This window comes from Schistocerca piceifrons, chromosome 1, assembly GCF_021461385.2.
Source record: "Schistocerca piceifrons isolate TAMUIC-IGC-003096 chromosome 1, iqSchPice1.1, whole genome shotgun sequence".
Taxonomy (NCBI): Eukaryota; Metazoa; Arthropoda; class Insecta; order Orthoptera; family Acrididae; genus Schistocerca; species Schistocerca piceifrons.
The window spans coordinates 862,102,761-862,128,450 of record NC_060138.1 but is presented as its reverse complement, the minus strand read 5'-3'; the positions used below and the strand labels follow the sequence as shown (position 1 = coordinate 862,128,450).

Here is a 25,690-nt window from a genome sequence, read left to right as displayed (position 1 = left end):
CTCAATCAGTATAGCACTTGCCCATGAATGGAAAAAAGTTTCAGGCTCAAGTCCTGGTCCACTACATAGTTTTTATCTGCAAGTTGTTACTGTTAAACAATGGAAACTCCAGGTAGGAATATCAACAATGTAGGAAAAGATAGGTTGCTACTTACCATAAAGAAGACGCGTTAAGTTGCAGACAGTCACAATTAAAAGACACTTACACAAAGCTTTCAGCCACAGTCTTCATCAGCAAAAGAGAAACACACGCCATTCATACACACAAGTAAGCATGACCACCAGCTCCGGCAACTTGGACATTCCGACCTGAGCTGCCGGAGTTGGCGGTCATGTGTGCACGAGTTGTGCTTGCTTGTGTGTATGAATGGTATGTGTTTCCCTTTTACTTGTGTGTGTTTCTCTTTTACTGATGAAGGCTGTGGCTGAAAGCTTTATGTAAGTGTCTCTTAACTGCGCCTGTCTGCAACTTGATGTACCTTCCTTATAGTAAATAGTAATCTATCTTATCCTACATAGCTATTATTGTTAGATGGTTACAACTATGATTCTAGTGACACATGTTTCAGTTGGCAGAGAAATACATAGCTAGCAGGAACAATGCTGTTGGTTGCTCTAAACATGGAATACCGAGGTACATGTTGCAGAATGCACACAATGTAACTTGGCCATTACCTGAACAAACAGCTGTACAGGGAGGGAATAGGGGCAGTGGTGGGATTCTGTTGAAAGCAATTATGACAAAGCACATAGTTCTTGCACTCTTGTGTCACTACCAGGTGTACAAATATAAACTGGGGATTTTTTTTGTCTTTAAAAAAAAAAAAAAAAAAAAAAAACCTCCATGTTAAATTCAGAAGAATGATAAATACTGCTTCATTCACAGAGTGCTCCAGCATTTGTTATACATTTTTCCCATATTTCAGGCAATTTGTGAATACCATGGCAGTAAAAATTTTCCTCTTTTGCTGCGAACCATTCATTGGACCATTTTTTCACATCTCCGTACGAACCAAAGTGCTGGTCAGCAAGTGCTTGACCCATCGATGCAAACACTTGGTAATCAGAAGGTTCCAAATCTGGTGAGTAAGCCACATGGGGTAGAAGTTCCCAACCGAGTGCTTCCAATGTGTCGCACACTGGTCTTGCCGTACGTGAAGGAGCACTGTCATGAAGAAAAATAACTTTGTGTTGCCTCTTTCAGTATTGTGGCCTTTTTCCAAGCAGTGAATGGTTTAAGTCGGTCAATTGTTGTTGGTAACCTTTAGTATTAACCATTTCCCTAGGTATTAGCAGGTCATAATAGACCACACCCCTCTGGTCCCACCGAATAAAGAAACATCATCTTTCTGCCAAAGCGATTTGGTCTTGCGGTCGATTGGATGGTGTACCTGGGTCTATCCATGAGTTTTTGCACTTGGGATTCCCAAAATAAATCCACTTTTCACCCCCCTGTAACTATATGATGCAAAAATGACTTCCTTTTGTACTGAGAGAGCAAAATCTCTTATGTGCTTTTCCATTTGCCTGTCATTCAACTCGTATGATAACCAGCTACCAGTCTTCTGGATCTTTCCCATCTCTCATAGCTGATTGCAAAAGAGCTTGTTGATTAACGCCCAATTGCTCGGTGAGTTGTTTTTATGTTTTCAAATCATCTTCATTCAACGGTGCTTCCAATTCCACATGGATTACTATTCCAGCATTATGTGAGAGTGCTTATTTTGCTGCACCCATATCCCACATTTTTCTTTTACTAGATATGTACAATCACACAAGTTTTCGTCAAATGAAAACAAAAAATTAATGCTGTCCTTAAACGGTCTTTGTTTGGTATAAATTTTGACATGCTCAACAACAACAACAACAACAACAACACAACACTAAGCATACATTTATTTATCATTCTTATTTATTACACTTATTTATCACTCGTGCACATCTGTCACTTGTTGATGACACAACAAAATGGCACAGCATCAAATCTTTAGAGCACAAACTGCATTGGTGGGACATCTGGTGTCTGAAATCCGCATTTCATACTTGTACACGGTAAACCACAGAGAAGCCTTCTTCCTAATTCTGAACAAAACTTCTATTTCCTTCTTCTCTCAACATTGCCCAAATACTATAATTTATTGAAATTAAATTGTGAGATCAATGTGTGGCTGAGAATTTTGATATCATATACATTATAATTTTACGTCCGTAATCCTGTATCTATTGGACAGCCTGGTAAGACACCGGCCACTGAAAGGGTATTCATTCAGTCACAGGCAGTAAATGATATTTTCAAGATCGCTGGTCTTGGTCAGTTTTAAGTTTATTTATTTATTTATTTATTTTTCCAGCTGGACAACCAAAACTAAGTCATACACAGGCTGTCCCAAAATAATGTATACACTCTTTGAAACAGAATTTCTCTTTAATTAAAGGAGACTCGTACTTCGAAATGTTGGAAATAACTCCTGGTCTTGGTGTTGTGTTTAGAAATGGAGATTATTACTTTCAACAGGATGGGACACCACCTCACTTTCACCTGGATGTGAGTGCATTTCTCAATTGTACATTCCCTGCAAGATGGCTAGGATGAAGAGGGAGTGTTGAGTATCCCACGCAATCTCCAGATTTAACTCTTCTAGACTTCTTTCTGTGGGGTACTCTCAAGAACACAGTTTATGCTGCGAGACCACACACACTGGATGATCTAAGAAAGCAAATTAAGCAAGCCGGTGATGCTGTTCTGTTGGAAACAATAAAGTTGTCATGTCACTCAGTCATAAGTCATGACAATTGTGTATTGCGATGGACAGACACCAGTTGGAACAATAACCACCTAAATTCAGATCATGAGGCACCCAACACCACTAAAATTGTATTTATAACCCCATTCACTAAAGAGATGTTCAGTTTCAAAGAGTGTATACATTATTTTGGGACACCCTGTATATTCTTGCCAAACAGAGCGGCACTTTAGTATTTGGTTACAGATTTTTGTAATAAGCTGAGACTAGATATGACACAGATTACCATCAGAAATTAATTACAGAACTAGAGATTATGTTTGGCCTTAGAACACATTAGAAATGTACAAATCTGAAGCGTCAATTTGACAATGACAAAAGTGATGCCAATATAAAGTATAACTATCCAGAAAAGCAATAAGACACAAATAGTGACATATGATGCCATTAATGATGTCCTGTAGGAGATTAATACCATTCTTAATTAAGTCATTCTATCTGAGGTAAGGATCTGCAGAAAAGGATTGCATGTAGCAGCACAGCTGAGAGACCCCAGATATTATATACTCTACATAGGATTCACATCAGGATATTTGAGTAGGTTACTCCATGCACCAAATTGTTTCCTGCCGAAATATTCATCCATGAGGGAGACTTGGTGCTGTTAAGCATTGTCACCTTGTATAATAGTCAATCACTTGTTGCATTGGTATATAGGCATACATAAGTCCAAAGAATACCATCTCTATAGACACACACAATCGTGGCTCCATCTGGAATGTCTGGAAAATTTGTGTGTTTTTTTAATGATACATCAACCCATATAATAAGAGTTACTCAGTGTTATGTTATAGAGAACTGATACCGAAATCATACATTACTTGCTCATTTGCAAACACTTTGCACTGGAACTGTCACCATAAAATTTTCAGCAAACATTAGTGACAAAAGAGAGAGAAATATTACCTGTAACACACAGCACAATGTCAATTATTTAAGATAACCTGCAACATGTGAGCCAAATAAAAGTATGTCTCATGTTTTCAAGTTATTTGAATTCCATCTTCCAAGGTGAGTGTTCCATCAGCTGTACATGAGTACTCGTTCTCTAGTAAATACTGTTCCTGACCATATCAAACCTGTACAAATTATTCCATCTTCCATCATAACCTCTTTCTTCTTGTAACTGCCAGTTTACCCATCATCTCTTGATGATTTCCTCCTTTTTTCCAAACTAAATACTATTTCATCCATATCTTTCACATTACCTTTCTTTGGTCCAACCAAGTGCTGTGTCACAGTGTTTAATGCAGGAGATTGATATTCAGGAGTGGTTCGCATCCCTCTAAGCAGCATGATTTAGATTTTGCATGGTTTCCCCACAATGATTATGGTGAATGCCAAGATGATGCCTCTGTAAAGCAACTGGTCACTTTCCTTCGTCATCTTTGACCTACTTATGCATATGCTTCATCTCTACCAACTTCATCATCAACAGGACATTAAACCCTGTATTTTTGCCCATCCCTCCTCCCCCTGCTTTCCTTTTGCTTATCTTTTTTCTTAACCTTCTGACACATCTAGAAGAAATCATTAGAATCCTATAACTTGAGCTTCGTTTGCATTCACCTGCCCCCCCCCCCCCCCCACTTCCCCCCCCCCCTTCAAGTTCCTGATATACTTTCCATACTGCCATTCATTATATCAACAGATTCTAAAGTGAGTGTTAGGGTGTTCTTTTCATTCTTTCTTTCTGCTCAAACTCTATTTTTTAGCACTGAATTAGAATATTTCCCTTCAAAGTCCCTGATATATTAAAACTGTGTGATATATTGGCACTCAAATGCAGAGTTTTTCAAAGGCAAGGGACACAATTCAAGACAGTATGGCAAACAGTCTTAAAGAACTGCAACAACATTATATGCTCTGCTGCATAGTGAAAATTTATAAAATATTTACTTTGTTTTGTGATATACCCTATGACTGCTGGATGTGTCACAATTAATAAAACTGATTTCAAGTGATTCCCAAGTAAAACACCACAGATACGTTAACAAAAATATACATTTACATGATTTCTTCTTAAGGATGCTGATGGTTTATCTAGTTTTCTTACGAAAAAAAAATCTCGATAACAAAACTCAGCATCTCCATCACCTGCTCCTCAGCATAATGAATCATCCAGAGAGCTGCTTCTCTCTTTATTTGTAACCCTTCATTCTGGTAATGACGTCGTAACATTGTTTATTTCGAAGTACTTCTGGTTTAACTGAAGTGTTCTGAACTTCATGAAAACACAGACACACACACACACACACACACACACACACACACACACGAACACACACTAGAAGCATAGCAAGGAAAATACTCCGACTTAAAAACAATGAAAAGGTAGCAGCAACCTCACGTAAGCCCCTAAGTAGAAGTACCAAATTCTGACAGTCCACCTGGACACCAGGTACCATCCATGGCAGAGGATTAACTGCGCGACACCTTAGATGGACTAACAGCATTTAAGAATGGAAGAATGGTGCCAGTATCAAAGAATGATGAAGAGAAAGTAATTATCACTTATAAAGTGAGGAGCAGTTCCTTGGGAGAGTCAGTATGTCAGAAAGTACCTCTTGATGATCGTTTACACTAACTATTGTGCCAAAAACAGGCAATGAACTGATAATATACCAAAAAGAACACTGGACAAAATTAACATCAGCAATATACATGATTTCACAAAATAAACATCTTCCAAGTTTATGATTGTAGAACAATTAGTTTCGAAGAACATCTGGCATAGATCAAAATAATATTTTTTTTTTTAAGCAAAGAAAGTTATTTTGTTTTTGTTTTGATTTACACTGGACATTCAAAGAGTTACAGAAACAGTCCATCTTAAAATAATATTTAAAAAATTCTTTTGAGGCGTTTTGCATGAGAGTGTGTGAGCTAGAATGTGTCAAAATAATATAGCATATATGGCATGCAGCATTGAACTTTAAAGATATTAGTTATGTTTGGTTTGACTCAACACTTAATAATTTTCAAGGCTTTTGAGTAAGACGAAATAAAGTGTTTCTGCATCAGTTGCAGGTAACAGCTGGATAATGAGTGTCACATAGCACTTTCATTTACATAGCATCCTAAACTAAGGAATAACAAAATGTTTGATGAAGAGAGTATTACCTGATTGCCTTTATCTGATCAGGGAACTCATTGAGACGTGACAGGAGGCTAATTAGGATGAATTTAAATGCATTCTCCTTCACTACATTGAGGCCATACTCACAAGCAGCCTCATAGTAAACAACAGCCGTCTAAAAGATAACAAAACTATAAGTCTGACAATATACAAGATAAATGAACACATTAACTGCTAAAATATTGAGCACACATAAATGAAATTCCAAATTTAAAAACTGCTAATACAAAGTCAAATTAACTATTATTTATACCTTATTGCCTGTTTTTCTACTTTATCTAGGGTCTATCAAATTCATTTTCTCTGTCTCTTAACACCATTTCCTCCCTCTTTCATCATTTCTCTCTGCTATACAAGTCAATCAGAACATTTTACCCTTACCTTGTAAGCTCATTTTCTTAAGTGGCAGGGAGAATAGAGTGATCAAGGAGAGGCAGAGAAAGTAACGGGAGAGATATAGGTGATGGAGGAGATTAATGACAGAGAGGAGAAGAAAGGACAGGAGAGGAGAGGGGAAAAAGGGAGGGGGCCATGGATGACAAGCAAGGAAGTCAAAACAGAGTGGAAAGATGCTACAGAAGAAGTCATCTGTAACAGTGAGAGAGATACTGTACGAAGATAGTTCGGGAAGGAGAACTGAACTGGGAGAGATGGAGAAAATGGTGAAAGACCATGGGTGTGGGGAAATAAATGATAAAAGGAATAGGCAGAAAGGAGAGGGAGGAGAAAAGACACCTGAAAGAGAGTTTATTGAGTAAATACACAATGCTGAGCTTCATATGGCTTTAAAACTCTATAGATGACTGCTAAATAAAAAGAAGCAAAACATCTTATACCATATTTTTGAGAGAGTCACCTATGTGATGAGAAATGAATTAGCCCTTTCAGCTATACAAACATAACTTTGCAAACTGAATAGACATTTAATACAAATGAGCAGTGGGAAGGAGTGTAAGTGTAACTTAAGGTATCAAAGATCTTCATTCTCAAAATTATCAAAAGCAAATATAATTTCAATTCTATAAACATGATTTTCTACTATATTCTTCTTGTGTGTTCTGTTCAATAGTTGACCAAAAGAGGAAGCTCTGAAAATAACACTGATTTAATTACTACTAAGTCAAATAGTCTTCACTGATTCAGGTACTGAATCTATAAGAAGCAGATTGTTTGATATGATTGTTCAGCGATACCAAAAAGCTTATCCAATAAGGAAGAAATGTTGTATGAAAGAATCATAAATTGTGACTTCATCCAGAACATTTACATATAATGTAATTGGACAGAAAGTGGTGAGAGAACAACACACATAAAAGATATGTAAACTTGCAAGCTTTAGGAGCCACTGGCCCCTCCTTTGTCAGAAGCATTGAAGGGGAAAGAAGAGGAGTGAAGGAAAAGAACTGATAAGGTTTAAGAAATGGGAAGAGTTTGGAAAAGATGCCCAGAACCCCAGGCCAGGGGAGACTTACCGGACAGGACGAGAAGGAAAGACTTATTGTTGGGGTCTGCACCAGACGAGATTTGAAAATTTCAGAGCTAAAAGTTGGGGGCCAGGGTAATATACAAGACAGAGATTACTGCTGAAACAGCTAGCATGTGTTACTAAAAGTTAAAAGCTAAATGCATAGTATGTAATACAGGTGGGAGGGGGGGGGGGGGGTGAAAAATAGACAGGTCAGAAAATGAATACTGTAGAAAATTTAAACAAGGTGAAGGAAAGAGTAGTTACTGAGAAGAAATACTGAGTCTGAAGAAGTTAATGTAAATTAAGGCCAGGTGATGGTGAAATCTAAAGACATGTCGTAATGGCAGTTTTTAGATTCTCTAAATACATTCTCCCAATTAAATTTCACATGGTCCTATTCTGAAACCCATACCACTTTCCTTGCTGTTGACCTCATCCTCACCATGGGTCAGCTATATACTTCCATTCACTTTATACCTACTAACAAACAACAGTACCTACATTCAACAGATGCTATCCTTTCCATTCAGATGTTCCCTCCCATACATTCAACACAAAGGTATTTGTTCAGATGTGCATTCTTTACAGCAATACTCCATCATTCTCGCCCCAGCCTTCACTGGATGTAATTACTCCACCAGTCTAGTTCAAAAACAGATTTCCCAACACATCCTATCCAATCAATGTACTGCTGATCCCTCCAAAAAACAACTTAGGTGTTCAACTCTTGTCACTCGATATTATTCTGGTCTTGAATGTATTAATCAGCTACTCTGACAAGACTATGACCTCCTAAAATCATACCCTTTCAGGCCTATTCTGTCTGACATTTTGCCCAGCACATCTAGAATAGTTTTTTATTGCCCTCCCAATCTCTGCAACATCCTTGTGAGATCCTATACTCCTTCTGCACCCATTTCTCTACCCTATGGCTTCTACCCCTATCACCAGCCCCACTGTAAGACTTGCCCTCCTACTACCAACTATACCAACCCCGTAACTGGCAAAACATATACTATCAAAGCAACAACTCTGAAATGACCCATGTCATGTACCGGATGTTTGTTACACACTGTTCAGCCTTTTACATTGGTATGACTGCCACCAAATTATCAATTAGGGTGAATGGGCATAGGCAGCTGTATACTGACAACACGTATATCTTGTTGCTTTCACCGCCCCCTCCCACCTCTGTTATGTACAATGCACATAGCTTTTGAGTCCTACTAACTCATGCATGATGTTTAATCAGTAATCTCTGTCCCACATATTATACTGTCTTCCACCTTTATGTGCTCAGGTTTTCAAATCTTGTCTGATGTAGTCCCCAACAATCAGTGTTTCCTTCTCACCCCATGTCGTAAGTCTCCTCTGACCCATGGTTCTGCACGACTTTCCCAAAATGTACACCTATTCCTATATCTCTCCAGTCCTTTTCCTTCATCCCTCTTCCTTCCCCTTCAACCCTTCTGCCTGAAGGAGGAGCCAATGACTTGGAAAGCTTGCCTAATTACAACCTACTTTTATGTATGTGTTCTGCTGCTGCTTGATAAGTAGACTTTTTTATCTATCCAATTAAATTATTCTGTCAAAAATTGACTGTTGTTGACATAATTTCCAAGAAGGAAAGATACATACAGAGCATATACGTTAAATAAGAAGTGAATAAAAAGTATGATTCCTCCTTTAATAAACTATTTCAATGCCAGCTTTAGTATAGACAGAGATGAAAAGGTTTTATAATTACAATCAAAACATAGTGTGCCATTAAACAAAACTGTATAAAAATCAGAGAACTAGTTATATCACATTTAAATTAAATTTCTCTACAAATAATACTGCAACATAATGTACTTTGTCATGTGAAACAAATGAATTAAGAAAAAACCTCATTGTCTTACCTGAGCACACATGGTTTCCAGCATAACTTCACCACACTTCTCAATAATGCCCTCTAACTGGAAAAGTGTTGCTGCCGCTACTACGGAAACAATGTCAGAAGGCTCCAAAGTAGTTTCATCCATATACAAAGATCCAAATACCGTCTGTAAAGCTGAAGATCAAGAGTAGTAGAACTGTGTTCTATTTGGATGACACATAAGGTTAGAAGATATCATTTTTCATGGAAAAAGGAGATAATACAAACCACTGACTGTTATTTTTGGATCAACAATTTTTATGTTCACAGTATCTTCATCAGCTTCTCTCCATGCCCCCGAAAACATACTTGCAAAGTATGGACTCTGAAAAAAAAAAATATATTTTTAATCAGAAACTACATAAAAAAAAATTTGTGACCAATTTAAATGATGGTGATTTTGAAGTCTACGGTGAAGATAAGCTCAGCTTTGAGAATGGTAACATTAATAGTGACAAATGGATGAGGCAAAATTTCATACAAAATTTGCAAATATTGGAGTATATATAGATGTGTAAAAAAAATTCTCCACATACTTTCTGCTGTATATATGCAGCAGCAGCTATGAGACCACTTGTTGACATGAAAATTACTATGAAACAAAAGTCTACAGTAATACTGAGTAACAATACCACTATTATGTCTATTAAGGAAATATAGTGAACCAGTAACAAACACTGTTGCCTATCAGGTTAAATATGTGCTGAGGCAGTAACACTATAAATGTCACTGAAAATTGGAGTATATTTTGAGACAAATTGGCACTCACCCTTCAACAATAAATAGAAAAACCCCAAAGACAAATGAGAAATTTGAGGCTTCTTGAAAGAAATAGCTATTTTCTACTTTTCTTTAGCAGCAGACAATATACACACACTAGATAAAAAATTAGCGACCCCCAGAGGACATCAATTAATACTGTGTAACACGGCCTCTGATCTTTATAATGGAATCTGTTCAGCAAGTAAGAGTCCACAAGTTCCTTCAGCTGTGTCGTATCCACCTGAAGCCACTCATTGATGATTACACTGCATAGAGATACCAAACTGAGGGAATCTTGACTGCTATGTTTTACCTGCTGTCCCAAATGGTCTCTGACATTTCCTATGGGGTTAAGATTGGATTATCTGGAGGGATAGTCGAGTTGTGACAGGGTGCCCAAGTGTTCTTCAAACCAGGACAATGTGTGTGCAGCCCTATGAATGTGGATGTTGTCATTTTGGAAAATGGGAATAACCACAGCGTACTCATCATGAAAACACAGAAAAAGGGTAATATAAATTTCTTTTATTTTCATGACCATAAAATTGTTAGGTCCCTAAACTACCCTTTTAATGGGGTGACTAATACTTTGTTTGGTGAGCTTATATCACATCAGCTTGAAGTCTATCCTCAAAATGGTGTTTGGATTATCTGATCATGCGTAATGTAGGTAATTCACTTAGCATGTCAAAATTTTACAGAAGTACATGGAGAAAATGGCAGCACAAGTGAGGATTCTACCTACTGTGCTCCCAATAACTATTTCACAACACTGTAATAACAGTTACTGCAAAAAATATAATTTAGTGAATTACATGGGGGCACTGTCTGAGGTACTTCATTAGCAAAACATCTCATAATTATCCAACATGGATTACTATTCCAGCATTATGTGAGAGTGCTTATTTTGCTGCACCCGTATCCCACATTTTTCTTTTACTAGATATGTACAATCTCACACAAGTTTTCATCAATGAGTAACTATTAACAAAATAATAACTGTAAGCAAGCCTGCTGCACCCAGTATGAATTTGATTCCAATGTTTGGATTATAGTTAATACACAGTTTCTTAAGATAAGAATATTATACAGAAGCTTATGCAGAAAAATCAGAACTGAAATGTTACAATGTGTGTATGTGGAGGTAACATTGCTGCTTTTTCATATTATGACCAAATTAATAGTGCTGCCAAACACTATGGGACCAAATGTCTCCCCTCCACTGAATGTATGTAATGTCATGCCAATACTACACCATGTACCTGTGGATACACAAATGCAGGGACCCTGTGCCATTACAGGCACGAGTATAATCAGAAAGTGCATGACTGTAGCAGCCCAAAAGTTTGAGTACCTTACGAGTTACATATACTCAAGTCCACTACGTTACGGTGATGTTACTGTGAAACTGAAAGGTTAAATGGCACAAACACCAAACACTGTTTCAATATGCCCTAAAAATGAACTGATAGGGACTGCTGAAAAGTAAAGCCCTCTATTTGAAACAAGCACCACACATTTTTGTCAGCTTCTGTAGACTACTTCTGTCATGGACCAGAAACCTGGTCAGGACAGTATAATTCATCAAGAAGTGAAAGGACTCTATTTTCATGGTTGTGCTGCTGCTCAGAATTTTGTGACAAGAAGAGTGAAGACATGAAGTCACTTGTAGTGACACTTAGTGGAAAGCATACCTGGTAGTGTTAGCAAAAATGGCTATTCATGCTATGTTACACATTTGGTACCTCAGGCATGAACAACACTAAAATATAGATAACAGGCTAAACTGGGAACACATCCACCAAACCCTACAAAGGCTTAGTTCAGCAACATTTGATATCCAAACAATCGCCAAAATTGGAGACATCAATGTCTTAAAATCTGCTTACTCTGGTTACTTCCATTCACTTGCGTGTTGTGGAATTATCTTCTGGGGCAATTCACCACTGTCAAAAAAAGTCTTTACCAGTCTGAAAAACGTTGTCCAAGTTTTGTGTGGAGTGCCTCCATCAACCTCATGTCGCAACCTTTTTAAGCAAATAAGAATACTAGCCACTACTTCACAATTTCACTTTTCAATCATGGCATTCATGCTTCACAATCCTTCTCAGTATGGAAAGAATGAAAATACCATCATTGGAACACAAGAAGGAAATGTGATATACACAAGTACAAAAATCTTCAATGCACTTTCAAATAATATTAAGTGTCTATGAGGTAATAATGTACTATTTAAAAGTAAGAGACAGGAGTTCTTGCTTGAAAAAAGTTTCTATTCTCTAGAAAAATTCTACAGCAGAGATAGCTAAGGTTATTTATCATGTATTATTGTGTATTCCTGATTCAATATATCTTGTTGCTTTAATTAGATTAATTGGTAATCTGTAAGTCAACAAGTTGTTCACATTTACTCCGTAAAAAAATTGTTTAGATAAAATGTGAAAACTGTATCTTAACCTCTGTTTGTGAGTGTAATTAGAACTTACTGATTGTGTTACTTTATTATTATTATTTTCAATTTGTGTACTATCTTTGTTTATTGTCCTGATGGAAACAAGTGTAATAATGACTTAAATGTTTTGACTCGTTCCATATCAATGCAAAAATCGATCTACGGGATACATATTACAATAAATAAATAAAAATAAATATATAAATGCTAGAAAATGAATGAACTTCATTTTCATAAGACTATGCTTTAAATGTTTAGGGGGGTTCAAGGTTCCAGGAATCCTCTCACACAATGAGCCTTGGTAACTGAAAGAGTGCATATAAAAATCAAACAAATTTTGGAAATTTGTTATGTTGTCTGGAAAATTGATTTAAAAATTATGAAAGTATACACAAAAGTCACTGACATAACAAGAGCCTTTGTAGTGAGACAAATAACTGCACCAGACTTCCACCTGAGCAACAACAGCTAAAATGTTAATCAGATGTTACTAGAAATTAACTACAAAGCACACAAATAAATTTTATTAATAATGTTTTATACTTAATTATGAATGAAATGAACACAACAGTGGCATAATATTTTACAATATTTATTATATGTTACATGAACCAGTTTTCAGCTGTTACGCCATCGTCTGGTACAAAGATACTTCTCTTCATGACACTGTAGAATATTACACAAGTGTTTTGTTTGTTTCATTTATAGTGTATAAAATATTCTACCAAGAGCCGATGGAACAGACCATCAATGCTATTAGATTTAATATAACTGTTCCAATTGTGATTGCTGTCTCTCATGTTCAGTGCATGATTGATGTGCCCATGTGGTGACAGAACCTACACATTAGTGGCACTCCAAGTTTTGCTGACTGTAGTCCAATTTTTTTATTACACGCAGAGGGCATAATGACACATAAGTTCCTTTGCCACAACAATACACGCAGATTAATATTACTTAATAATAACAACAATAATAAAATAATAATGTTCTTCCTAAAAAATAACAATTTAAAAACTACAATGAAGACAATTAGTTACTCTTTGCATCAATTTCTCTCTGTCTATGACAACATTACATGTGCTTCATATGTTAAAGCAGTTATCATTCAAATTGTGGATTTTTGCGCTCAACGTACAAATTTAAGTATGTAGCGACTTTCATTTCTGTTAGCAAGCACTGATATTTACGTTGGGATGTTATAGAAAAGGAAATATTCTAGGCAATCTGTCTGTTAAAAGTCAAAAGCATGGAATAATTCATCAAACACAAACAATTTACAATTTTGTCAAATATTTTATGCTTTCAAATTCCTCAGATAATCACATCCACACATCACAGAGTGAAAAATGGTAAACATCAACATTTTACATTAAAGTATTCCAATGTAGTTCCTCTGAAGCGAAAACCTGAGAAGGTTTTAAAACTCGGGCAAAAAGCAAGAGTGCTGTTTTGCATAGCTGAGTCAGACAAAGTTTACATCACCACAGACATTTAGTTTAATATATACATAATATGTTTCAAATCAGGACGAAGTTGCAATTGCAAAGAGAGATTTTGTGTTTAGAGAAAACTCTATACATAATATTTTCCAGAGACGAGATACTAAGATACTACTGTAGTGGCCTAAAGCTCTAGCAGCGTGGAAAGCAGCCCAGAACCATAATCAGGTCACAGACACAGACTGTCCACCAAGGACAACGGCCATGCCAATACTGCAATTCAACAGACACTGAAACTTCCGTACTGTCATACCTGTGCGCCAATGATCTGGAAGTGAAACAGTCTTCAGCAAACTTCAGCAGTTTAACTGAGTGGCACATTAAGAGCATCCGGGTTTTGGCCATTGTCCTCTAATTCAGCGGTTTCCAGGTGAGACAGGAACATGTCATGTCTGCAAACACAGCTCTGGGCTACAGAATTTAAAACCCTATAGCCAGCCCATTGTCATCAACACATCTGGGTCCTACTACAATGTGCAGCCTATGCCAGTCATTGCCATAATTATGACACAACTATGTTTGCCATCTTCAGGCCATGACGCAGTGACCGCCACCTGACTGACTGGGCCCAGGGCTGCCACTACCTGCTGCAGTTGCCTCCATGATCCTGACTGAACTGTGCATTCTGGACAGCCCAGTGCTGGCCACTGGTCACTGCTGCTCTCCAGCTGGCAGTTCTGTGTTCCATCATGTTGGTAGTTCCATTAGGCTCACCTGCTTAGCCCTGGCTACCACTTGGCTCGTCACTCCCCACCATTTACTGACTGCCTATTGCAGATGTACTGATCTACAACCGTGTATGACCATTAATAAAGAGTTTTGACAACAGTTTGGCAGCTTATTTACCCACACCTCCAGCAGAGAAATGCTTGCCCACACCTTCCCAAAACAACACCCCATTAACTTTGTGTCAGAACACTGTCGGAAGGTGTAATGATAGACCAACGGAGGACAGAATCGAAGAGGATGCAGCCAGCAGTGGTAACAACAAGTGCTGGCTCAGGTTTTTTTTCCTCGTGTCAGGTTGTATTTTTTTTCCTTTCCTTTCATTCCTTTTCAGTCTTGGTTTGTTGTACAACTGTAATGGTAGTAGCGGTAAGCAAAAATGTCTATTGGTGAGAAAGTAGCAGTGCAAGAGGTGACTCATTATTTGCTTGTTGACGTACCTAAAGTTTGAGCTAATACTAAGACTTTGCTTAAGGAAAAAGATCATTTAAAGGGTGAAAGAAGGGAATGGTCAACTTCTAGCATGTCTCCAGCAATTCTTGATGCACATATTGCTTCGTTGGTAGCTCCATTTTTGGTTAAGTCTGGAGATGATGTTTTTGTATTTTTTGATAGTTTATATACAGCCAAGAGGTGAGGGCATTGGAGGAGTAGTTGGTTAAGTTTGGTTGATTTAAAATTTGTAGGAGATACTAGAACAAACGTAATGTCCAATGAGAAGTTGAGGGATGTTCAGTCTTTTGCGAACTTTCAGGAAGGGTTCAAAGAGTGTCACAGAAGAAAGAATATTTCCATTCATTATTGTGAAGAATTTAATGGTACAGTGCAAAAACAAGGAGAATTGATAGAGAGCTTTGGAGACTATATCAGAAAAAGTCAACATTAAAACATATGAATCGACAGATGACGATCATACCAATAAGGCTATTTTACAGAAAGCAGAACAACAGGTGCTTCATACATTTCTATGCCATCTACTGTCAGAGATGTTGTGAAAACTGTGCACCTAACTTTCAAAAACATTGTACAAAGCAGCAGCAGGTGCAGCAACTTTTTCTAAAATTAACTGAGCATCTATGTCGAGGGAGCAGTGAGTAGTTTTTTTAATACAGAGGTCATATGTTATAGACGTGGCTCTCTGGGCCGCATTCAGATGTTTTGTAGAAGCCACAATGTCAAAGGTGCAAACAGGTGGGACAATCCATTCAAAAATGTCCACAGTCACTTTGAAAATGGAATCAAGGTAACACACTCACACCTCTGTTAAAAAGGACAGGGCAGTGTGACCAGCGCACAGCACTTCCAGTAAGTGTGACCACAGGACATCTCTGTGCAAAATCAGATGTTTGTCTATCTGGCAATGTAAAGAACTGACTGTATCATTTGTTGTTGGATACAGGATCACAGTTATCCATTGATAGCCAGACTGTATTTGGTGCCATGAATCTGAACCTACTACACTGCAGACAAAGTGGTGTCGATGGTAATAAGTGTTCACTCACCTGGTTCGGCTTGATGGGTTTCCGAGTTGGGAGGACAGACTTCCAGGTGTGTGTGTAAGTTCTCCCTAGCACAGGCATAAGCTAGGTGTCATTCTTTGGCTAGTTTTCATAGTTAAACAACATTCCAAAGTCTATATCCAACAGTGCATAGTGCAGCTGGATGTTACTGCTGAAAGAACTGAACTGTCACATGAAACACCTGATACGTCAGGTACGCCAACTAAACTGCATACAGTCTCTTAGATTTGACTCACGGGATACAATACCAAAAGGTGCAGGAAGACAGTTATGGATGAGCATAGGAGCTGATCTGATTAATACTTTCTCTTCAGTGCCCCTTGCCCATTATCCTCGTGACTCATGATATTTCGCTGATCCTTGTAAGAGTTCGAGCCTTGTGTGTATCTTCACTGAAGAGATCATCAGCCGTCTCACCTGAAATATGTTGGAGGAAGATGAACTGAACAGGGATTTCAGTGTATAATACACAACACTCCAGGACAGCCTGTCAATTTAACCATACTAACGAGAAAGGTGTCGCTTCCATATGGACATGATTAATTGGACAGGGAGAGATTATTGGAGGAATACATGGAATTATTTAATCCATCTGGATCATTGCCACCTACTGCAGCACACATTTCTCAAGAGAACAAGTCATCTGTAAAAAGAAGTATCAGTTTCCCATCATCTACAAACGATGGAAGAGCTCCAGGATGGAATTGTGAAGAAAGCACCAATACCTGGTCACTTCAGATGGTAAGATGGCTTATTCTGCTACGATTGTAGGTATTTGAACTAGCAGACACAACTGATGCATATGGCGTGCTGAACATTACGGAGACGTTAGACACTCTGGGGCATTGCCGTTATTTTACCACCACTGATTTATGAAGTGGGAACTATTAGAAGTAGCACCAAAAGATCAACCTCAAACAGTGCTTTCAGTTCCATTTAGTTAGCAGCAGTATCGCCGAATGCCATATGGTTTGAAAAACGCACTGGTGGCTTTCCAACACTTGTTAGATGGGCTGCTGTGGGGGCTGAAACCAAACCAATGCATAGTCTACCTGGCCGATATCACTGTTTTCTCCAAAGACATCAAGGTACAAGTGATATACTGTTCTATGCGGAACAACTGACCCGAAGTTTAGAAAAGCGCCACTTTCTATTACGGGACATCAACTCTTTAGGCCATATTAAGGAGCAAGATAGTTTACAAACTAAGACAAGACAGGTACAAGCCACAAAGGATTTCCTGACACCACGCACAGTAAAAAAGTTACAGTTACATCTCAGGGTTGCTAATTTTTATAGAAGATGCATTCCAAAATTTGCTTTTCCTGACTATCAAAAACAGTGTATATTGTTGTATGACTCAAGCAGCCATGCTCTAGGCTCTGTTTCAAGTCAAAAGATGGATTGCAAAGAATACCTAATAATATACACTTCTATAAAGCACAATATAGCAGAGAACTATTAAACTACCGAAAAGAAATGATCACGCTAATCTTTACCAACACTTATTTATATACTTATCTGGATGAGTGGTGGTATAAGGTCATAACAGATCACCAATGCTAAAATGGCTTTTGGGCCTAAGAGATTCAAATATCTGCTTGACCCGCTGGGCTTTATGGCTGATCAAATTTGATACTGAGGTTGTACGTCAACCAGGAAAATCTCAAGGGATTGCACATGGACTGAGTTGCAAAGTACGAGTCATAGAATGTGTTGGAGTAAATTTGGATGAGTAGCACAGGGAGGCCACTGATCCAGTCTTGACAGCAGTTTGTGAGGCAAACACAATTCAGCTCTGGTGACAGTGTTCTTTACAAGCAGACTCACTAAGGTCAACACAGTCATGTCTGCAAGCTGGCAAAGTGATGTATTGAGGCAGGCTCACCATTCCACATTAGCACGACATATTGGAAACAGCCCACAGAGTGCTGAATTGTGGAAAATTTCTGGTAGTCAAAAAGGAAACAAGATGTAGAGTGTTACATAAAGAACTACATTTCTTGCATTCAAAGAGCTCGGGGACTGGACGTCTACGGCCCCTTTGCACAAACACCAGCATGTCTTGACTATAACTGATCATTTCTCACATTATTAGTGCATGAAAACTATACATCTACATCTACATGATTACTCTGCAATTCACGGTTAAGTGCCCAGTGAGAGTTCATTTAATCAGCTTCAAGTTATTTCTCTAGTGTTCCACTCTCAAACAGTGCACAGAAAAAAATTAACACTCAAATCTTTCTGCACAAGCTCTGATTTCTCTTTTTTTATGATGATCATTTCTCCCTATGTTGGTGGGCACCAACAACATATTTTCACACTCTGACGAGAAAGCCGGTGATTAAAATTTCATGAGAAGATTCTTCCACAACAAAAAATGCCTTTGTTTTAATGATTGCCACCCGAATTTGCATGTCATTTCCCTGGCACATTCTCCCCATTTTGTGATAATAGAAAATGAGCTGCCCCTTTTTGTAGTTTTTCTATATCCTCTGTCAAGCCTTTCTGATGTGGATCCCACACCACACAGCAATACTCAAGAACAGGGCAGGCAAGTGTAGTGTAAACAGTCTCTTTAGTACACCTGTTGGATTTTCTAAGCGTTCTGCAAATAAATCAAAGTCTTTAGTTTGCTTTCCCAACAACATTATCTTTGTCAGCATTCCAATTTAATTTATTTGTACTTGTAATCCCTGAGTATTTAGTTGAGTTCATAGCTTCTAGATTTATGTGATTTATTGTGTAACCAAAATTTAGCAGATTCCTTTCAGTATTCATATGGATAATTTCACACTTTTCATTATTTTGAGCCACAACTGCCACTTTTCACACACTATAGATATCTTGTCTAAATCATTTTGCAACTGGTTTTGATCATCTCATGACTTTACAAGATATAAATAACAACACCATCTGCAAAAAATCTAAGAGGGCTGCTCAAATTGTCATCTAAACCATTATGCAGATAAGAAACAGCAGAGGGCCTGTAACACTTCCTTGGGGGACATCTGATTTCACTTCTGTTTTACTCAATGAGTTTCCATCAATTACCTCAAACTGTGACCTGTCTGACCAGAAACCACATATCCAATCGCCCAATTGAGATGGCATTCCACAAACATGCAATTTGCTTAGAAGTTGCTTGTGAGGAATAGTATCAAATGCCTTCTGGTTTGGGTGTTATGGTAGTTTATCTCACTACATCAATCTTGTGCTCATTCATACCAATATCTGTCATGGTGTTTCCTATTTGCTGGCCAAATCAACAGCAGAGATGGTGGCATGCACTATAGTTAATCAATGGTTGTCAAAATTCAGCACACCAGAGACTACAAAAATTGACCAAGCCACTAACTTTTTGTCTAAGTTATTGATGCAATTATTCTGACAATTACGCATAAAGAGGGTACGAATTAGTGCACTACGTCCACAAGTGAACAACAGAACTGAAACAGTTAACAAGACAGTACAGAAAAGACAAGTCATTATGTAAATAGTATAAATAGTAGCCATCATAATTGGGACAGCCTCCTAGCATTCGTTATGGCCTTGAACGACACAAAAATACACGAAAACATGGGCCTATCTTCCTACAAAGTTGCTTTAAACAAAACAAAAAATACCCTCCCTTTCACATTATGTTGCCTACCCCAGGAGGAGATAAACCTTCCATTTGAGGCTTTGCTAAAAGTTAAAACATATCTAGTGTCAGGTTACAAAGATGAATACAAAGGCTCTAGAAAGACAAGGCACCCACTACAAAAAGGCAACACTGTCTCAGTATCACGTCGGGCAGTGGGTAATGTTATCTAACCCTTACATGCATTATCAAGGACCTTACCAGGTTTTCTCATTATCAAGGACCTTACCAGGTTTTCAAGATAATTTCCAATCCAAAGCACAGTTGTGCATGTAAGAAGAATTTGTCCATTTCAGAGTGAACATGAAGCACTACCTACATTACTAGCAGCCCCTTCTAAAAAGGGAAGGGAGGTGATTGAAGAAAACTGGAGAAGAAAGGTACATCTAGGCGAGCAAAGTAGGATATATCTACTATTGTTCCAATGCGTCCATATGCCTTAAGACCACGAGATGGCTTTGCAAGCTAATTTTTGGGTTTTCTTATTAGCTATTAAGGATATCTTTGAGCATATAGTATGGTTATATCCATGTTTGTGTTGCTTTTATGAGAGATAATCAAGTGAAGCAGTCTTGTTTAGATAACAGGTTAAAAGAATGTTAAGGTGAAATTGTATTTGCAATGTTAGTGAAACATTAGCATACCTGATTTAGTCTAGAAGGAAAACAGAGATGCTGCAGGACACAGTACATTTGTTGCTTTTTAAGAATGTGGTTTGTGTGGTAGTACTTGTGCGGACTTTTATCATGAAGTATGTTGACAGTAAATGGGAATGATCGTGTGTGAGTATGTGAGACACACTTTGGCATTAAACTTTAAGGTTGAAGTTTATTTAAAAACATATGTTTTCTAGGTCAATTCAGTAATTTAAGATGAGGGATTTGAGGAAGTCCTGCTCTCCAACACAGAATTACTGCAGTACAGAAATGGGCAAGTCGCTATCTGTTCCAAAAATCAAATACACACAGTTCCCGAGTCATGTGAGGACACAGAGTTTTGCTCTGAGAAGCCTACAAAACCAAGTGCACTAGGGAGTGTATTACAACAGATACCACATTCTTCCAAAAGATAGGGCCACACTGGCTATTCTCAGTACCACAAGTGGTTGTCATCATTTACATCTGCTACGAACACAGTAATTTCAGCGGTGCTTAGCGAACAGAACTGGAAGGGGAAGGGTGGTTGTTAAATAGTACACAATGCAACATCTCAGTATCTACACTCTATTTAGGAGTGAGACAGTGTACATAATGTAGTATGAAAAGGCAAGGAGGACATGCAAAGGAGAAAATTTGTAGAAAAGTGTTTCACTCTGACTTCCTGCAGCTGAACGTGAAGTATAGAAACAGTGAAAAATCAGGGTCTCTGTCACAGACAGAGTCTTAAGCAATAATCTTGTGGACCAGATTAACCTCTGGAGGGAGCAAATGTAATGGCCTGAAGCTCAAGCAGCTCAAAACCCTGCCTATACTGCAATCCGGCAGACGCCGACACATCCACACAGCTGCACGAGCGTGCCAATGATGTGGGAGTGGAACAGCCTTCAGAAAGCTCCAGCAGTTTGATTGGCTCCCCCATCAACAATAGTCAAGACTATGGTCACAGTCCACTGTTCCACAAGTTTCCAGATGATACAGAAACTTGACTCTACTGCAAACTCAGTACGGCTGCGGTATTTAAACCCCAGATCCAGCATGTCGTCATCAGCACAGGTGGGGCCTGCTACGCTGTACAGCCCGTGGCAGTCATCGCCATATTTATGATGCAGCAACGTTTGCCAACTCCAGGCCATGAAACAGTGACTGCTGTCTGGCTGCCTGAGCCTGGGCCACCAGCACCTGCTACCACCTAATGGTATAGGCTGAGCTGTAAGTTCCACACAGTCAAAAGTGCTGCCTGCTGCCTGCCACCACTCTCCAGCCTGCAGCTCTGCATTCATCATGCAGATAATCCTGCTACGCTCACCTGCCAAGACACGGCTACTACCTGGCTCATTGCTGTCTGCTGTCTACTGTCTGCCTACTCCAGATCTACATTCAATTATGATAGTTAATAAAGAGTTTCAACAACAAATTGTCTGGTTACATCGTCAGCTCCTCCACCTATCTCCAGCAGAGAACCGTTTGTCCACATTTTCATGAAGCAACAACCCTTTATACTACATTTCAAATAACTGGTTCCAGATTAAGGAAGTTCGATGTGTCTGATATCTTGACAGATACAACAAAACAAAATGTCAGTATTTCACTAGCTTGGAAAGAAACAGCCACAGTGAAGGAATAAATTGTAACACTAGAAATTACATGAATAAATGTTTCAAATCAATAATACAGTTTGGACATGCTCGTAAAAACTAATAAAAATAACAAAAAATGAGGGAGCCAATAAATATCAGAATCAGTATTTTACAGTCCCTTAAGTACTGTCCCATAGAAGAGTTCTATTGGACCACAACCAAAGTGGTTTGGAAATAAGGTCTATAAGTGCAACAAATGCATAATATATCAAATTGGGCACATACTGTATATCCCCAAGTTAGGTTTATGGAAAGCCACAGTATTTATCCAGTCTTTCAGCTGGACATTACTGATAATTTCCTCTAAATGGAAAAATTTGGTCTTTGTATAACCGGTTTTCTGAACTGCACAGACGGGAGTTATCATTGCAACACATCCTTCGCTCCTATAATCCTCCTGGCCTCAATCTCCAGTAAGCCACTGCACCCACACACTCTATCAAATAGCCTTCCCCTCTTCTGTCCTTTCACCCCTTTCCTACCAACGCCTTTGTCATCATCACTGTGCACCACGCAACTCACCTCATCCAGTGCCCTTGCACTGACTGTATTTCTATTCCATACATCTGCAGCCTCTCACTGCCGCATTCCTATCCTGCAAACCAGCTACCTTCATCGGAGCCACTAGCTAGCTCTACCCAACCCCTCCTCCCACTCCCTTCTCCTTTTTCCCTCTGCCCACTCTATTCAGTACAACCACTCACCCCAATCCACCTGCCGAACTATAATTCCCGTGTGGTCTCCTTTACTCCTAAATTATTTACCAGACATGTGGTAGTGATGTTTCTAAGCTTTTATCGGATGCTCCATTGGGGGGGGGGGGGGGGGGGGCGGGGGGGGGGGCTATAGCTGCCGTAGCCCCCTCCCCCTTGCCACCACCCCTGGGTGGAGGGTGTGTAGGGGTATCAGTTGTGGAATGTGTTGGTAAAGGTGCAGCTGCTTATAAGAATTAGAGCCACCACCCCTGGGTGGAGGGTGTGTAGGGGTATCAGTTGTGGAATGTGTTGGTAAAGGTGCAGCTGCTTATAAGAATTAGAGCCACCACCCCTGGGTGGAGGGTGTGTAGGGGTATCAGTTGTGGAATGTGTTGGTAAAGGTGCAGCTGCTTATAAGAATTAGAAAGTAGAGGGGAAACAACAGAATTACTGAAGTTGAGTTTCTGGATGGTGTCGACTGTTGAGAGATATTCACTGTGAGTGAGCAGTGGGAGTTTGTTGAGTTGGTGAAGAATCCTTGTGGGTGAAGGTAACAAAATGCTTGATGAGCTCTTCAATAAGTAACATTGAACAAAACACATACAAAGACAGACAGTAACATTACATATTGCAGGTTTAATATTGAAGATTATTGCTCCAAACAATAATACAGGTGCCACAATAATGCAGTTACCTGTTTTAGAGGATTTAAACAATTAATTTGGTACTTATTTTCCCAGAACTTTTTATATTTTTAAGTAGATGTGGACCATGGCAGTCAGGTGGGAGCACTGATTCTGTTCTTTCACTAGTATTCGTGTACTATGCTACTACATGCACTCCCCTTTCTCTGACTGAGAATGAGTTATACTCATTAGTCGTACAAGAATCTCTTACGACAATGATCTTAAATATCACCCCTATATTTCCAAACCATCATGGCTTCATCTTCAAAACAGAACACATCCCAATGATCACATTGGCACCTCTTCCATCCTTACAAACAACATTAGATAGATAATAATATGTCTTTAATTTTCACACAATTGGTTCACATCAAGAAGAATTTTCTAGAGAAAACGGAGACTCATTTGCAAACACAATCAATTTTACTGCTCAGGTGTTTTCTAGCTCACTGTAAACCTACCTCCATGATGCATGAAGTACAGACCACTGAACACGTATTACTTACATAAATGTTCTGAACATGAATTACTTAAATAAATGTTCAGTTGTCTATACTTCATGCACCCATGCCTCCTCAAATATTTATGTGAATGAAACATTAAGATAAAGGTTTCCAAATGAAACTGGTCTGGTATGGCCTACTACTTGTCTGCGAAGATTCAAGTGAATGTATGAGGCTTCAATGGTCTCTTAAGCCCCAATGAAACTCCAAAAGGATTTTTGCAATGAACAAGACCATTGGCACAGCGCAAAGAACACTGAAAGATTAAAAATTGACCATTTTATTTCAAATGATTTTTGACCTGCTTTCAATATCCAAATATCACCCTGCAATGATTTTGAACACATTAATATTCATGCATACACAGTAGTGTTGCACCATTGTTTCTCAGAATGGATTCTACAAACATGATTTTATCTTAACACCTACACAAAGCTTGTAGTATATACAATATTTCCTTCTTGTTCATAAACTCATTGGGTACAACATATATAACATTGTTGTTGTTGTTGTTGTTGTTGTGGTCTTCAGTCCTGAGACTGGTTTGATGCAGGTCTCCATGCTACTCTATCCTGTGCAAGCTGCTTCATCTCCCAGTACCTACTGCAACCTACATCCTTCTGAATCTGCTTAGTGTATTCATCTCTTGGTCTCCCCCTATGATTTTTACCCTCCACGCTGCCCTCCAATACTAAATTGGTGATCCCTTGATGCCTCAGAACATGTCCTACCAACCGATCCCTTCTTTTTGTCAAGTTGTGCCACAAACTCCTCTTCTCCCCAGTTCTATTCAGTACCTCTTCATTAGTTATGTGATCTACCCATCTAATCTTCAGCACTCTTCTGTAGCACCACATTTGGAAAGCTTCTATTCTCTTCTTGTGCAACCTATTTATCGTCCATGTTTCACTTCCATACATGGCTACACTCCATACAAATACTTTCAGAAACGACTTCCTGACACTTGAATCTATACTCGATGCCAACAAATTTCTCTTCTTCAGAAACGCTTTCCTTGCCATTGCCAGTCTACATTTTATATCCTCTCTACTTCGCCCATCATCAGTTATTTTGCTCCCCAAATAGCAAAACTCCTTTACTACTTTAAGTGTCTGATTTCCTAATCTAATTCCCTCAACATCAACCGATTTAATTCGACTACATTCCATTATCCTCATTTTGCTTTTGTTGATGTTCATCTTATAGTCCTTTGCTGTCTCTGACAGAATTACAATGTCATCGCCAAACTTCAAAGTTTTTATTTCTTCTCCATGAATTTTTATACCTACTCCGAATTTTTCTTTTGTTTCCTTTACTGCTTGCTCAATATACAGATTGAATAACATCGGGGAGAGGCTACAACCCTGTCTCATTCCCTTCCCAACCACTACTTCCCTTTCATGCCCCTCGACTCTTATAACTGCCATCTGGTTTCTGTACAAATTGTAAATAGCCTTTCGCTTCCTGTATTTTACCCCTGCCACCTTCAGAATTTGAAAGAGAGTATTCCAGTTAATGTTGTCAAAAGCTTTCTCTAAGTCTACAAATGCTAGGAACGTAGGTTTGCCTTTTC

At 38.6% G+C, this 25,690-nt stretch overlaps 1 protein-coding gene across 3 annotated transcripts in view; it reads right to left on the bottom strand.

Moving 5' to 3' along the window:
* LOC124715969 (protein germ cell-less) overlaps positions 1 to 25,690 on the bottom strand; it is a 111,248-nt gene that overhangs the window by 59,567 nt on the left and 25,991 nt on the right. For all 3 annotated transcript variants that reach the window (XM_047243135.1, XM_047243134.1, XM_047243136.1), the window contains exons 3-5: positions 9,558 to 9,654; positions 9,313 to 9,464; positions 5,928 to 6,058 (exon numbers count right to left, since the gene is read on the bottom strand). In XM_047243135.1, the coding sequence (XP_047099091.1) occupies positions 5,928 to 6,058; positions 9,313 to 9,464; positions 9,558 to 9,654 (380 nt within the window). The remainder of the gene's footprint in view (positions 1 to 5,927; positions 6,059 to 9,312; positions 9,465 to 9,557; positions 9,655 to 25,690) is intronic.